The 16,397-nt window shown below is 33.8% G+C and overlaps 1 protein-coding gene across 3 annotated transcripts in view; it reads left to right on the top strand.

Moving 5' to 3' along the window:
- LOC131065060 (uncharacterized protein At2g02148) overlaps positions 1-16,397 on the top strand; it is a 76,294-nt gene that overhangs the window by 35,770 nt on the left and 24,127 nt on the right. For all 3 annotated transcript variants that reach the window (XM_057999450.2, XM_057999451.2, XM_057999452.2), the window contains exons 6-9: positions 13,197-13,317; positions 13,467-13,523; positions 13,652-13,690; positions 13,813-14,082. In XM_057999450.2, the coding sequence (XP_057855433.2) occupies positions 13,197-13,317; positions 13,467-13,523; positions 13,652-13,690; positions 13,813-14,082 (487 nt within the window). The remainder of the gene's footprint in view (positions 1-13,196; positions 13,318-13,466; positions 13,524-13,651; positions 13,691-13,812; positions 14,083-16,397) is intronic.

Genomic DNA, 16,397 nt, shown 5'->3' with positions numbered 1-16,397 from the left:
TTGTTAGAAGATGGAATTCATTTCATTGAAACAAAAGAAATGATATAACAACTTATGTTTGAAGATAAATCACAAATGTATTTCTTTGTGTTTAAAGAAAAGCATATTCTAAATAAATATTTGCTAGCCAAGCTTATGAGGATAAGGACCTTATATTGTTTCCTCTTTGAACTTGAATTAACTAAATTGCACGCACTATCAAGATATTTGAGAGTTTTTATTCCAAGATAATTGATTTTTCGCATTGTTTCCCAAATATTTTTCTTTTTCAATTGTTTCCCAAATATTTTTCTTTCTAAAATAATATAATATGATCCTAGTGGCATGATAAAAAGGTGTACTTGAATCTTGAAAAAAGAAAACTTCCAACTTTGCCCTACATAGGCACATATCTACTAATATCATGACTCGGTTCCTATTAAAATTAAAATGTCTTATACATTCTACCTATTTATGTCGTATTTTAGGAATATTCTTGAAAATTTTGAAGCACTAAAAACATTCTATGTATGTTGTGTCAATCAAAACTCTATTCCTATAGAATATATTGTAATGTCCCCTACCTAATTAACATAATTAATCTATTTCAATATACTAAAATTGATTGAGAGACTAATCATGAAGCCAGTCATTGATATTCTTCAATTTATTAGTTATTAACAAGTGCTTATTTATTTTCCTCATTAAATGATTAATTTCATCATTCCATGTTCTTAGTATAGATATCAGGACCCTGCTACTACTTCAGTTTTAAGGGAGAAGGGTCTATGTATGTTACCAAAGCACTTAGAGACCAAATACAATAGGTTCCCTCAAAGTTTACAGATCCAAGCCCTTACCTATCTTGGGTCTATACCCTCAAGGCTTATGGGTTGCTGATCCCCACCCTATCTTGGGACTTAACCTATTGCTTGGATTTAGACTGCCCCTCTTTGGTACATCCCATCCCCATCTTCTTAAATACTGATGATAGCAGCAAGAATGAAATTGTATTTACATATTCCTCTTAATGTTTATTATCTTAAGAGTTCTTTCTGATTTACAATCTAATATTGTTATTTTTTCTGATCGAAATATTATATATATATTCTTTCACTTATATTTTGGATATTATTATAAATCTTATTGATATTATCTCAGTCTATATTTACAGATATTCATCTGTAGGAATAATTGGAATAGCTTATTAGTGCATGCCATGTATTGGCCTATTATTCCTAACAGTATTCATTGTGCAATATCATAAATAAACATTAATTCCAGGGGTAGGATACAGCATATCAATCTGCTGCTACCAATAATGTTGATATAAACTAAGGACTGCCAATAAATCAGTCCAGCTGTTCTTATTATGATCGATCTATACTGCAGTTGATATCATTACCAAACTGCTGTCTTCTCCTTGATCGATGCCTTTATTTTTCCCATCCTAACCTATTTTATAGTCTTCACATTGATAGAAAAGTTGTGTCTCTTCTAACCACACAACCCCCAAAAAGTTGACGTCTCTTGATAAATACAATTTTATTTGTGAATCGCTGCCATAGGGATACCTTTTCATAACCGTTGCTAATTTGTGATTGTTATAGTTGCTAATTTGTGATTAGTATAACAATCGCCGCCCCTTCATATAATTGTCTTTGTTAATATAACCATCGTAGCAATTGGTCTTCATTATTAATACTATCTAGATTGCTGTCTTGTAATAAGACTGCTGCTCTCTTTTGATGCATGTATTAATAATTAATGGTTGCTAAGGCAGACAGATCTGATATGCGTCAGATCTGGTCTGCCACTAACTATGTGTTTGCTAATGGCTTAATCAATAGGATGCAGCCAATAGGAATTACCTTCAGGTATGATAGGTATTCATTGTTATGCCAATAAGGTTTTGCCTACGAGACCTTCATGAGTACTTGTGTGACATCAGTATTATGGTCACCGATTCAGTATGTTCTCCAGTTTTCATTCCTTGCTCATGGGAATGGGTGGATATCAATTCCTTGTCTTCACCACTTCATCTTAGTCTCTATGTTTCACTTGTAGGCTTGATATGAAGATTGTGAAGTCTTATGGAATAAGACGATTTTCCACGATGCCTTTATGTTACGTTTGTTATAAATATACAGTTAAATAATAGTACTATATACAATTGTTAATCCGATTATTGGGTTAGGGATGGGGACATGACATATATCTTGTACATAATAGGATATGCTTGGTAACTATCATGATGCTTATTCATGTTGGGCATATGTTATTAGCCATCACTACCTTTGGTATAATGAATGATATTGATTAGTGATATAGAACCTATTTGAATATTTAATAAAATAGTTATCTGCTCATCAATTATATCATCCACCTTCCATACGAAATTTGATTCACATTGACCTAACATGGACCTTGCTGTAGTTGTCAATTCTATAAACTTTCCATTCATTTATTTTTTTCTATAGAACTTGTTGTTACCACTAATTAAATCTTCACAAATATCCATCATAAAAATAGAAATAGATTAGTTTTTGGCCATTTGAATTTATCTTTCAAGTAAAATTGGAATGATATCCATCTTAGTTTCCTACCTAAACTTAAAGTCTTAGTCTATGGTGGGTAGCCCATGCACATCCACTTAGTATTATATTTATATTTTAAGATTCGAAATAAATATCAAGATCTTGAATTGCTCATCCTTTTAATACATGGTTTCATATTTAAGAAATATATGAACTTATATCCTACCATATGCGTGATTATCTTTGTTAATATTGTCTTTCGGTAAATGGATAAGAGGATGGTTGTTTTTAATTATAACACACCTACGTTTAATGGGTGGCTGTCACCCTAAGAAACTGTTTGAGGAGCAAACTTGGAAAGGATAGCTTACTTGTTACTATATGTTTAGTTGGATGAATTTTTGCTCTTTTAAGAAGCATAGGAATTTAAACCTAGTAATATCTAGATCAAATAATACCTTTATAGTAGGTTTCTCATATAGATTTGTGTAGGATCATTATATGGATCTTTGACAAATAGCCAAAAAGACTATTAAATTCTATTAAATGTATATTACTTATGTTGTTTTGCATCATGGATAAAAATGTATTTGTTATTGTGATACTAACTATACAAGCTATCCTATTGATAGAAAATTCACCTTCTATTATATCTTCACAAATAGGGTGCCAATGTTGTCAAATGCATAGAGCGATACTTACAAGTGCAATTCCCACTTTTTTATGTGATAACCAAAGCTATTTTTTTCTCTTGCCAAAGACTCATGTTCAAAATAAAGCACATTAAAGTTCATTGGCAAAGTTTTCTTTCCTTATGACATTACTCTCCAGTTTTGTTAGATTGATTATTTGGTGGCAGATATATTTTGATTTTGCAAATCTGGGCTGGAATCCCATCTGACATATAACAAATCCTTTGTACAATGCCTACATTGCAATGCTTGGCCTCAAGAAGTTGTCATTGAGGGGGACTATTCATTACATTGACACCTCGTAGTGACTAACTCTATATGTATAACTGTGGGCTCTTTGTATCTCTTCTTCTATATTCCATTTTTCATTTGTAAAAGCAACTTGTCACATGTAAGACCTATAGGCATTGGTAAGACCAAAGGGCACTGCATTGTATATAAGACTTACAGGCATTACTATTGTCACAAGAACCTAGTGAGTTGTTTCTTTATATCCATTGGGTCCTAAAACCGCTGCTCCAAAAGCTTAGAACATGATTTAACTTTCAATGCTAGGGGTTGCCATCATGAAAGAAAAATCAAAGTTTATCTACAAATTATGGAGGGTTAAAGGCCAAATGATGAGAGTGGATAATCTCTCCTCTACTTTGTGCTCAGTTTTAGACTCAGGAGGGTGTTCTTAGAGTTATGCCTTAACATGCATTGACATCAAACAAAATGGGCAACCAAAACAACAATCAAGCTCAAATTCTGTCATAAAGTCAAGTATAACTGGCTGCATAAGACTTCTATATACCTGATAAAAATGTGCAAACATGACTCACATAAGATAAATGATTTGATGAGGCTTGCTTTAGATTTTTCCTTGTCAATGGCATTGAATCACAAATGAACATAACTAATTTTTATTCTTAAACTATTAATTAAAGCTTTAAATCTTCTTTTATGAGAGTGAGATTGATCAAGTGCTTCCAAGACCGGTGCCTATTTATTGGGTATAGAGGCACAACTATCATAATGAACAACAAATAGAAAAAACAAGGGATGACAAATGTACAATTACACACACCAGGACAATATCATCAAAGTATAGAACAGGCTTAATCATCCATCATCACACTGCATAAATCCATTTAAAATGCACAAGAGGCCATTACAAGGTTTGCAATGAATTATAAAATTTGCCAAGTTTACATTACAGGCATGCCAGTGAGTGTGGTTAGAGAAACCCTAGCTGAAACGAGCTCCTTGAAGATCTATAGGCATTTGTGGAGACATTCAAATACATGTCATATAAACATCTACAAATCCCTAGAGAATCACAACCAAGTTGTGCAAAATTTCAATATTGGCATTTTCCATTACCCTTCATAGCTTTGGCACCCACAAGTGTTTGTAAATAGTAGATAGAAACCATTCTCCAAAAAAAAACCATAAACGTTTCCAAATACACCTAGGGCATCACCCTAAGTCACAACACTGTAGCATATCAAAAGTGATAATCTTAGTAAAATCTTGCTCAAAATCCACTCAGAATGGGTCTATCAGTTTAATTGAGTAGATGGTAGTTAAGAATAGACCCCTGCATTCATGGTTAACGAACAAGGTAAGTGATGGGAGAAAACACATCATTGCATTCCTTTATTTTGGTGCTTTGAACATTTGGAAATATTAAATCAATTGCCATATTTATTGAGCTCTTTGTGGGCACTCTACTTTTAACATTTTTGCTAAAATATCCTTCTTTTAATATAGGGTCCCTTTTACATACTTCAAGATCACTGTCGACAACTTGAGGGAGTTTCAAAACTTGATCATAGCTTTAGAATACAAAGGGAAACCTTCCAACACCAAGAACACTTAGAATACTTAGTTTTTTTCATGATTTTAGGATGAATATCCAACCTTTTTGACACAATTTGGGGAAAACATAGGGAATTTGTAATGTCCCCTATTGGGATTGCCCTAAATCCTGCCCTTATTATTATCAAAACTGCTCGCTTCCACTCTATGAATTCTGAAATTGGTTATGAAGTTTGATACTCCCTTGAATGGATTGATTGATCTTCTTCTTGGTTTGATGCCTTCTTCAAATGATGTTGTTGCCGGGAATAACCATTATGTTATGTTGTCATATTATGTTTATGTTGTTGTCGGTAATAATGAGTTACGACAGTCAATTAGTTAGTCGTCCCGAAGGGCAGTTGGACGCGAGGGTTGGTCGCACCCCTTCGGGTATTATATATTGCATACCGTTCCTTCGTAGTGGCATCATGATAGTTGTAACTGGGTTTAATGTTATAAGCATAGTTGAACTACTCGCGACTCGGCTCGACTCGCCAAGCCCCTGAGAAAAAAACTCGGAAAAACTCGGCAAAAAACTCGGCAACGTAAAAACACGCTTAATTTTAATAAAAAATGCATTTTTTTTGCAAAATTTAATGAGAAGATGCATCCAATGAGTCAATAAATGATAACACAAAAGAAACAAACTGATTCTAGATATATTTAAATGCAAAGTGTCTACAAAATCGCATCCTCATGAGAAATGCTGATGGCTGGAAGCAAAATAGTAAATAGTTCTTGTAAAACCAAAAGTAAATACAACTTCCTCTTCCCAGCTCTAGTTAAAACTAGTTTCAAACTTTCATCATATTTGAAATTTCATCATTCATGCTCATAGTTTCAAACTTTCAACTCTAAAATGTATAATACCAGGATTTCTTCAATGCTAATTATGTTGTTATATGGAGCCTAATCAGACTTGGAGGTTAAATTTTCCCTACTTCCATCAGCGTAGTTTCCCCCTATATTTTTCGACGGGGGTTTGGGGGCAGCGCCCCCAAGTTGGGGTCAAGGGGCATCGCCGAAGGATCCTGAAATTTGACTAAGTCTGGAAAATTGAAGAATCCTCCAAAAACTAGATTTTGCGTTATAACTCCTGGAGGTCCAAAACCACTCTCAAACATCCTGACAGTATATATGGAATATAACTTAAAGTATGCCACTTATACTTAAATGTTATATTCCATATATGAATCCTGACGGACAGACCAAAAAACTCGGCGATTACTTGAGGGCATATTGGGCTCTCAGCGTGGCCCTTCCAAGTGAGTTTCCCCCTTCTCAGCCCAAAACCATATCGAAAAACAAAAAATGCATGTATTTTTTTGCCGTTTTCGGCTGTTATGCTAACGCGGGTGAGTTTTTCTTTAAAACTTGCCGAGTTTTTGGCAAAAACTCACCAAAAACTCAGCGAGTTTTTGCCAAAAACTCGGCGAGTTTTTGCCAAAAACTCGGCGAGTTTTTGCCAAAAACTCGGCGAGTTTTCCTGGCGAGTAGAAGTCATTACTACTCGCCAGGTCCAAAAACTCGGTGAGTTTTTGTCACTTGCCGAGTTTTCGGTGAGTATGCCATCTACGAGTCTCTGTATTAATTCAACAGTCCATGTACATCAAGTGCTTATAGTATAAGCACTTGATGTACATGGACTGTTGAATTAATACAGAGACTGGTTATTTAATATATTTCCATTATGTTCTGTGCATTTACTTTCTGCATTTAATCGTTTACCTGTATGTGGCAAATAGATGTCTCCTTCACTTTATACCCTTTATGGAGACCAAAGGTCACATCTTTTGGTTATGAAAAGATACATCTGTTTGGCAAAACTGTTGCCCTTATACTTCTTATTTAATCTTCACCTATCTCTCACTTCTCAAATCTGTCTTCACTGCTTTTTAAATCTGCACATATTCCATTGAAGGTCTGCATATCTTCCTCTTCTAGATCTGCATATCTTATTCTCTTCTTTCCCTCTCAAATCTCATTTAAGATCTCTCCATATATTTATTCTCTGAATCTGCTCTAGATCTCCTCCAATTCCTCTTCCTTTCCCTCATTCCATTTGATCCCTCTTCCCTTTTATATCTCCCAATATGAGGGAGAGGTCACACCTCTTCATCATGTATGCCCTTTGGAAAAACACACAACCTTTCACAATTCCCCACTTTGAAACAGTACAACCCTTCATAGTTTGTCTTTGATAGAGACACAACCTTTCACCATTAGCACCTTTTGAAAATGTGCAACCCTTCATTTCCTCCTCATTTCTTCTTCTTCCATTTATCATTCTTTTATTCCTATCCTCCATTCTCTCTTCCTTCCTCTCCCCTCTTTCAAATGAATTGTTCTCCCTTCTATATCTTACGTTTGAGGGAGTCACAACTCTTCATGTCATGCCTCTTAACCTTTCATTAAAATGAATTTGTAATTATATTATATTATATTTTAATTTTTTTATTATTATGTATTATTAAATCTTATTTCAGGAAAGGGACTTTACAATCCACCCTACCTAAGATTGCTGTCCTCAAGCAATCTTATCAACTGAATTCTTCTCCAATATGAAGGATCTTAAATCAACCTTTGGATATTTGTAATTCTTAGTTCCTCCTTGTAGCTACATTACTCTGATATTATATCAAGTTATATTTTAAGACAAGTTTTTCTCATCTTTTGTTTCTCATCACTTGAAAGGATTGATTTGACTTGACCCAACGTATGCACAATATCTTGTATACCTGTTTGTGTTAGCACAAGAACTCAACTTTAAGATGAGGATTAGAAGCATGACTATATCTTTGATCTCTAATGCAACTCATATCTATTTACTCTAGTTATTTTCATATCAAGAACTCATCAGGTCTGAACCAAACACTGAACATACATATAAAACTCAAAGTATACACATGAATATATGTAGACATGGAGCATAAAATAAAACATTTAGTATACACATAAATATATGCAGACACAGGGCATACACATAAAACACGAAGTATACACATGAATATATGCAAACATAGAGCATACACATAAAACACAAAATATACGCATGAATATATGCAAACACGGAGCATAATGCAAATACACGTCCGTTTGCTCCTAATCCATTTCGAGCCAAAAAGTGGGCCTAACCCCAATCCTTCTGCTCGTAATCCATTTTGAGCCAAAAAGTGGGCCTAACCCCAATCCTTCTGCTTGTAATCCATTTCGAGCTAGAAAGTGGGCCTAACCCCAATCATTTTGCTCATAATCCATTTCGAGCTAGAAAGTGGGCCTAATCCCAATCATTTTGCTCATAATCCATTTCGAGCTAGAAAGTGGGCTTAACTCCATCTTGCTGCTCGTAAGCCATTTAGAGATAGAAAGTGGGCCTAACCCCATCTTTCTGCTCCCATATGCTCATAAATGTGTCATAAATTTGCTCCAATATGCTTCAAAACAAATTTGAAATACTCCTCATATTTCTCTACCCTAGGACGGCTCTAGATCTGCTCTAACATGCTTCAAGGATCTGCTCATGAAGTCCCTCGGATTTTCTCATAACACTCTTTTACATCTGCTCTTAACTCTACTATAAATAGGAAAGATATTCGTTATTGTCTTCAACTACTGTTTGCCCCTCAGGCTGGCAAGAACAGTGCTCCAATACCATTTGCAATGTCCCCTATTGGGATTGCCCTAAATCTTGCCCTTATTATTATCAAACTGCTCGCTTCCTCTCTTTATGAATTCTGAAATTGGTTATGAAGTTCAATACTCCCTTGAATGGATCGATTGATCTTCTTCTTGGTTTGATGCCTTCTTTAAATGATGTCTCCTTCACTTTATACCCTTCACTGAGACCAAGGGTCACATCTTTTGGTTATGAAAAGATACATCTGTTTGGCAAAACTGTTGCCCCTTTGCTTCTTATTTAATCTTCGCCATCTCTCACTCCTCAAATTTGTCTTTACTGCTTTTCAAATCTGCATATATCCCATATAAGGTCTACATATCTTCCTCTTCTAGATCTGCATATCTTATTCTCTTTTTTCCCTCTTGAATCTCATTTAAGATCCCTCCATATATTTATGCTCTGAATCTGCTCCAGATCTCCTCCAATATTACTTCCTTTCCCTCATTCCATTTGACCCCTCTTCTCTTTTATATCTCCCAATAGGAGGGAGAGGTCACACCTCTTCATTATGTATGCCCTTTGGCAAAAGACACAACCTTTCACAATTCCCCACTTTGAAATAGTATAATTTATGTTCTTTGAAAGAGACACAACCTTTCACCATTAGCACCCTTTGAAAGTGTGCAACCCTTCATTTCCTCCTTATTTCTTTTTCTTCCATTTATCCTTCTTTTATCCCTATCCTCCATTCTCTCTTCCTTCCTCTCCCCTCTTTTAAATGAATTCTTCTCCCGTTTATATCTTATGTTTGAGGGAGTCACAACACTTCATGTCATGCCTCTTGACCTTTCATTAAAATTAATAAACTTGTAATTATATTATATTATATTTTATTTTTTATATTTTAATTTTATTATTATTATGTATTAATTAACACCAAGAACACTTAGAATACTTAGATTTTTTCATGATTTTATTATGGATATCCAACCTTTTCGACACAATGGGGGGCAAACATAGGGAATTACACAACATGAGCCAAGTCAGGAGTAGATTTCACAATTTTTTTGAAGAGTCCTCATAAAATCCAACTTAACAATGCTTAAAAACCTATTGTGACCCTTTCTACTATAGAAGCATAATATAACAATGCCATTGAAGGAGCTAAAGAATCATTATGGCTTAATCATATATTACATGAGCTTCATATGGGTACTAATTCTTGTACCACACCTTTTTGTGATAATTATTGTTATATCGCTCTTGCAATAAACTGTATTCATCATTGAAGGACAAAGTCACAAAACACATCAAAGTGCAAGCTCACTTTATTCATGGAAAAGCTCTAAATAGAGATTTCTCTTTGCACTTTGTCAAACAAAAGATTATGATGCAAATATTTTTTTTAAACCTCTATGCAATGCCGAATTCTCTAAATTCGAAACAATGCTGGACCACAAGGAGTTGCCATTGAGGGGGTGCCACCACCTAATGGTCAACCCATATTTTTTTATTGAAGTCGTATAGGCATTATGTAATCTTTCTCTCTATAATTTTTCTTCTTGTAAAGCATTATGTTATAAGACCTACAAGCAATATGTAATGAACTTGGGGGAGGCTAGTTTGAGGAACTCTAGGCTCTAACAAAGACTTTATAAGACCTTATTGAATTATTATTATTATTTTTTTTCTTTTGATTCGTAATACACAGCACAAGGCTGCAAAGATTATATTAATTCAAAAAGGAAATTACATACAGTGTTTACAAGTATATAGGCCAAAATAGCAATGGTTGCCCAAAATACAGAGCAGGTTGATATGCCACATAGCAACAACATATGACCCTGAGACCCAACCTGCCCATACAAAAATAGAGATTTGTTGTTGAAGTCTACCAACCATGACCCAGAACCCAACCCGCCCACTTCCAAAAATTGAGATTAACTGTTGAAGTCCACCAACCAGAGAACCAAGACAAAAAGGAGCTGTTCAATAATCCCCAACCATAGAACACTCCATCAGTGCAGACCCACAAATTGGACCACCACGCGCAGTTTGCCCCCTCAAACATATTCTCGTGTCTGGTATCATCAAAAGATCAAAAAGGAGCCATGTCTCCCAGCTCTAATCCTCATAGAAGGCATCCGAGTAGACGATGTTTGCAAAATGGTACAACCAGTCCAGATTTTGCTTCACCTCTATACCCTTCCCGTGTCAGAGGAAATCTCAGCCAACTATAGCCCACTGTCGGTCCCGAGCCAACCCAACAATGACCAATTTCATAATGAATAGCTTCTTGACCACAGTTGTGCCCAGTTGCAGAAGTTTGGGAAGGTCACTGGGCCATGGAATCCCCATGCCCAACTCCACAAAAACCACAACTTCAATGTCATCGACCAGGAACTCTTCCTTGAAGATTTCATGTAGGGGCAGTAATATGTCGACCTTCGCACCACCCAAGTCCAGGAGAGAAGTGAGAAACCTTGATGAAATATCCGCGTTCACCTGATATCTATTGATAAAGGTAAGAAAATCCCTTCCAAATACCATCCTGATGGCTTCCATCGTCAGGAGCCCGACATCCTTGCAATTTGATTGCAAACATAAGTCCGAGATGAGCCCTAGAAAGGACATCTGCCTTCTATTGCTTCTCAAACGAATTGGACATTCCATTTTGAGACCAGGCAATTTCATTTATTTGCTCAATTACAGTGATGCATATGTAGGGTAACCTTGCCATTTAAAGAAACTATTGAAGCATCATTATTAATAAAATTAAGATTTTCAATTATGGCAAGATGTCTATCATGCAGCCAGAATACACGATCTTTATCTTGGCATATATTTTTGTCCTTGTTGTATGTTAGAGTCTTAGACAAAGAAGTTTTGCGTCCTTGAGGAACTTAATATATATATTTTTTTAACAAATTGACAACTTCCCTTGTTAGCAATAAGGGTGAGTGTTAGAGCATAATATTATTAAGGGTCACAAGCCTTTATAACATTTACAATGCTCTAATATAAGGTACTTTAACGTTATATTATATAAATGCTTTAAAAAGCATATTTAGAACACTATTTAAGCAATTAATAATTTATTTAAATAATAATAATATTAAATTATTCATAATCATTCATAGTTATTAAGAAAAGGTGTGGCAACTATCCTTTGGGTGTTTTCCATCCTTTCACCCCATATTTAAGGGATTTCCATCAAGGGAATCTAAATATGACATTTTGTCAATGTTGAATTTAGTTTATTTTGTGTATGAGGATTTAGGAAGGCCACTTGGGAGACATGAGAAAAGGATTTATCCATAGGTTCTATAGTCTATTTTATAAACATTATGTAAGTTTTCCTATTTTAATGATGCTTTTTGTGGGGTTTTTTACTCTTAAGGTTTTTTCCTTAGAAAAATGGTAAAAAATGGTATTTCTATGTTTATATGCTTTGGTATATTGATTTAATAATTCATATAAATTTAATAGTTCAATGTCATTTATATTGCAAATAATATTAATTTTATCTAATTAATCTAACTCAACAATTCTCCTTAACAAACATCATCTCTCACAATGACCAAGGATGGTTTAAATGACTCTGCCATGTCAGAGGTAGATATAGATATAGATATTTGATGATATTTCCTTCCAGCCTTCATCAGCACATGCTTTTGGGCGCTCATAGTTACCCTTCATTGATATTCTTTAGTGGTACAATGCTTTATTGTCTTATGTACTTTTATTATTTTGATTCTAGGATTTTCTATTCCTAGAGTTTTCTATTGTCGATTGTTGTAACTCAATAATGGCTGTCACATCTACCACCTTTTCATTCAAAAATGCTAAGATTTTGTCCACCATTACATATTGCAATACGGAAGTGTATAATTCCTTTATTTTGGTGAAATGTGTAGCTGATTTTTACTGAGCGTTGCCAAGTTTGAGTCAAATTTAAATATTTAAATGCTCACAGAAGCTGCAGAATTTTAAAAATGTTAGGACAGGTCTAAATGCTGAATATGCAGTTATCTTAAAGTTGTTGTCTCCATGTAATCTTTCATAGGTCTTTATGATCTATATAGGTTAAAACATTTGATTTTTTTTGACAACCAAGTTTTTAAATTACATCCTGATTTAATAATTCACATAGAATTATATTTTGAATCACTATTTTGTGGAAAATGTTTGTCGTTTAGTCTCAGTCAATATGACTGCACTCGTGTGTATATTATATGTTTACAGATCTGGACATGCTTCCCTTTCTGTAAAATATGGGATCTGCATCTATCAATTAATTGTTGTATCTAAAATAATAACATGTATGCATCACACATACATGATCTATTACATTTAAGAAATAGATGCATGCAATTAATATGCTTTGTCTTGCACCATTTTCTTTGTTATTATCGATTTAAATTATTTTGACTGTAAATAGCAATTGGTGATTTGTCTTGAAAGGAGCTTCCTTGTGTGGGGGAATGTCTGTTATTCTTATATGGAAAAATCAATTTGCTTCAGGTACAAACGTTTGACAGGAAGGCATGAAGCAACTATTTGTGAAAGAGATTACAAGTTTTACTCAGCCAGGCATAAGTACAGGCGCACTCAGAATTCTGTTTCTTCTGTATCTGGGTTGACTGTAAGTGTATCCTTAACTTGTGTATGACAAATGTTTGAGCTCTTGCATTATATTTTTCATATCTACTTTCTTGGAGCTGTGAAAATCTGAGAAGGTGTTAAGGCACTGAAGAATTGTTCCTCGTGGATGTTGGCCTTTTATAACACCAGGCATTTCCTAATTCAGAAAATTCCTCGACAATTAGTGGCCCTGGTCTTCGTTCAACTGTAAGCTTGTGTTTTTATTGCTTCGAGCTTAAATAAAATCTACTTGTATTTCCATTTGTTTCTTAGTCTTATTTGTCAATGGCATGTATTTTCTAAGTGCTGACTTCAGGATACTTGAGTTCTTGCAGTACACAAATGATGTTCTGAATCTCACATCTCGGTCACCTGTATGTGTCATCTGCTTTCTCCTATGTCACTGAGAGTGGTTAGAAGTCGTAGCTTGGAATTTGATTTAGCTGTCACAAGTTATAGTTATACTACTCAATTACTGATTTATTGTATGTAACAGCCTCAACCTCAGATGCAGCACCAGCCCCAGCCATTGCAGTGCATACCACATCAAGTTCAACACCAGCAACTACATCAATCCCAACACCAATCCCTTCATACCCAGCAGACGGCTCACTTATCCCATCCTTCTCATGCGCAACATTGCATCCATACTTCACACTTGGATGACATGTCACATGTGCAACATACTTCGCTGGCACCTCAGCATATGTCTCGCAGCATGCAACCATCATCTGGTTTAAATGTTGGAAATAAGATACTTGTTTTGGTAAGTACCTCTTTGATACTATTGTCTATTCTTTATTGGTAAGTTTTGGTTTTATTTCCAATTTATTGCATTTTATTGTTGTTTGCCTTTTTCAATATGAAAATTGTTTGACCCCTCTTTAATAAATTGGCAACTTCTATGTGCTGCATATAGTTATGAGTTATGCAGACTTTATTGTGGTAAAGTCTTGCACTCAAGAACTTAGATTTATAGAATCTGAAATTAGTAATTTTTTTCTGGTGTTTTTCTGAGTTTTTGAGATGCTGGGGGTGCTTAAAATTTCCCAGGATTTATGGTCACTGGGTGGGTAGAGAGCTGGTGGCTACTAAAAATATATATTGTGGTAAATTACAAAAGCAAAACCAATAAACTAACTTAAATGAAAGGAAAATGCATATTATAAATAAATGGAAGAAGCTGAAACATTTTAGTAAACGTTGAATAAAAAAATCAAACTGCAAAATGATAATGCTTCGTTGCCTTGAGCAGTAAGTTCAATAGTCAGAGATATCAGTCAAAGGAATTCCCATGATTGCTCCTCCACACTAGGAGTGCTAGACTTATTTGGCATCTACATTGGTTCATTGGGCTCTCCATCCTTTTGTGCTACTGGACCATCATTGTATGCACCTATCTTGCAATCAATGAGACACAAGACATTATGTATAACATCAAGCTTCTCCGCTCTCTTAGAGAAAGCATCTACCGTGAAAGGGCCATCCTCTTACAAAATCTCTTATATTTTGCAAATAAAAAATAAGTAGATAGGGCCATATGTATTTTGGGTAGACTAGGGTTTGCATATATCAACTTACCACGTTTGTTTTTTTGCAATTAAACACAATAGAATTTTCTCCTAGTCAAGGTTATTGTATTTGTGAGGCCAAACATACCTTCTTCACCAAAATCTAATGCCTATTTGGTTATTTTGTGCTTCTTTTCTTTAGATAACCCTAGATTGACTAGTTTTGACTTAGGGCTTGTACTATACATAGTTTCCACTTTCTCTTAAGTGTGTTAGTAGAGTTCTTAGTTAATATTTCTTGCTTGCTTTTCACCCAATGTTTCTAGCAATAGGCTTTCTTTTTTATTTTTGCATTACATTGTTCTTTCTTTCTATAACCTTTGGTTTTGAGGTTGTAGTACTTCTTTCTATGTTTTCATCAATGTTGTACTCAGAGTCTCTTTGTTAGGAGGATTGGTCACTTGCTTGATTATGTTAGAGATTCACATTATGAGATATTGGTGAAGTATTTCAATTTGTGTTTTATAATTATTTTTGTTGAATTGTGTAAAATTCCTGTCACCATTTTATTATTTTCCATTGTTCAACGTTAAGCATCCTCCCTTGAAAAAGTGTTGTCTTTGGAGATGGGGACATTTTGAGACATTGAGACCATAGAAGCATTAATCATTTGGGGAATTAATCGACAAACCAAAAGTATAAGATTTTTTGAAAAAAATGGGAAAAAATTTGGCAAAAAGTCTGATCTACAAAAAAATTACATTTTTTTGAAGAAAAACAGTAAAAAACTACTTTATTTTTGTATTTAAGGGCATTTCCATAGTATAGAGATATTATAAGCAAATAAAACTAAGTTGCCACTTCAATTGGGTACGTTTGGGTACATCTGTACAGAAAACATATAAAAATAATAAATATATACATTTGTACAACCTAAAAACAAGAATTAAAGAAATGTAATTATAGTATAATTATTTTTTATACAATTTAATAAATTAATAATATAATAAGAAATAATAAATATTAATTAAAAGATTATATATTATATAATATTAATATATGTTAATTTGAATTAACAATAGAATATTAATAATTAGTTATAATACTATAAATCATAGAGCAAAAATCGTTTGGGGAATAATAAATGGCAAATCAAAAGTATACGGTTTTTTGAAAAAATGGGGAAAAAATCATATTTAAAAAAAATGTAAAATATTTAGAAAAAGAGAAAAACTATTAAAAAAAAATGAATTATGATTTCCATAGCATAGATATATAACTATATTGCCAAATCAGAATCATGTAGATGGGTACGATCAAATTTTTTTGAGGGATTGGACAAGTAGTTCAATCAAAAAACATATAAAAATCATAAATATATATTAATTATATGTTAAAAACTAAATAATATACATAATAAATTATATATATATATATATATATATATTAATGGTTTATAAGGATATGTTTTTTTAATTTATAATTTTATTAAATTATATAATTATTAGCGACACTAATATAATATATAATAATTTAAATTTTTAAAAATTAATTTATAATTTCATTAATG

This window comes from Cryptomeria japonica, chromosome 11 (assembly GCF_030272615.1).
Source record: "Cryptomeria japonica chromosome 11, Sugi_1.0, whole genome shotgun sequence".
In the NCBI taxonomy this organism is placed as follows: domain Eukaryota; kingdom Viridiplantae; phylum Streptophyta; class Pinopsida; order Cupressales; family Cupressaceae; genus Cryptomeria; species Cryptomeria japonica.
Note: the sequence above shows the minus strand (reverse complement) of the source record. Positions and strands in the feature narration are given on the sequence as shown.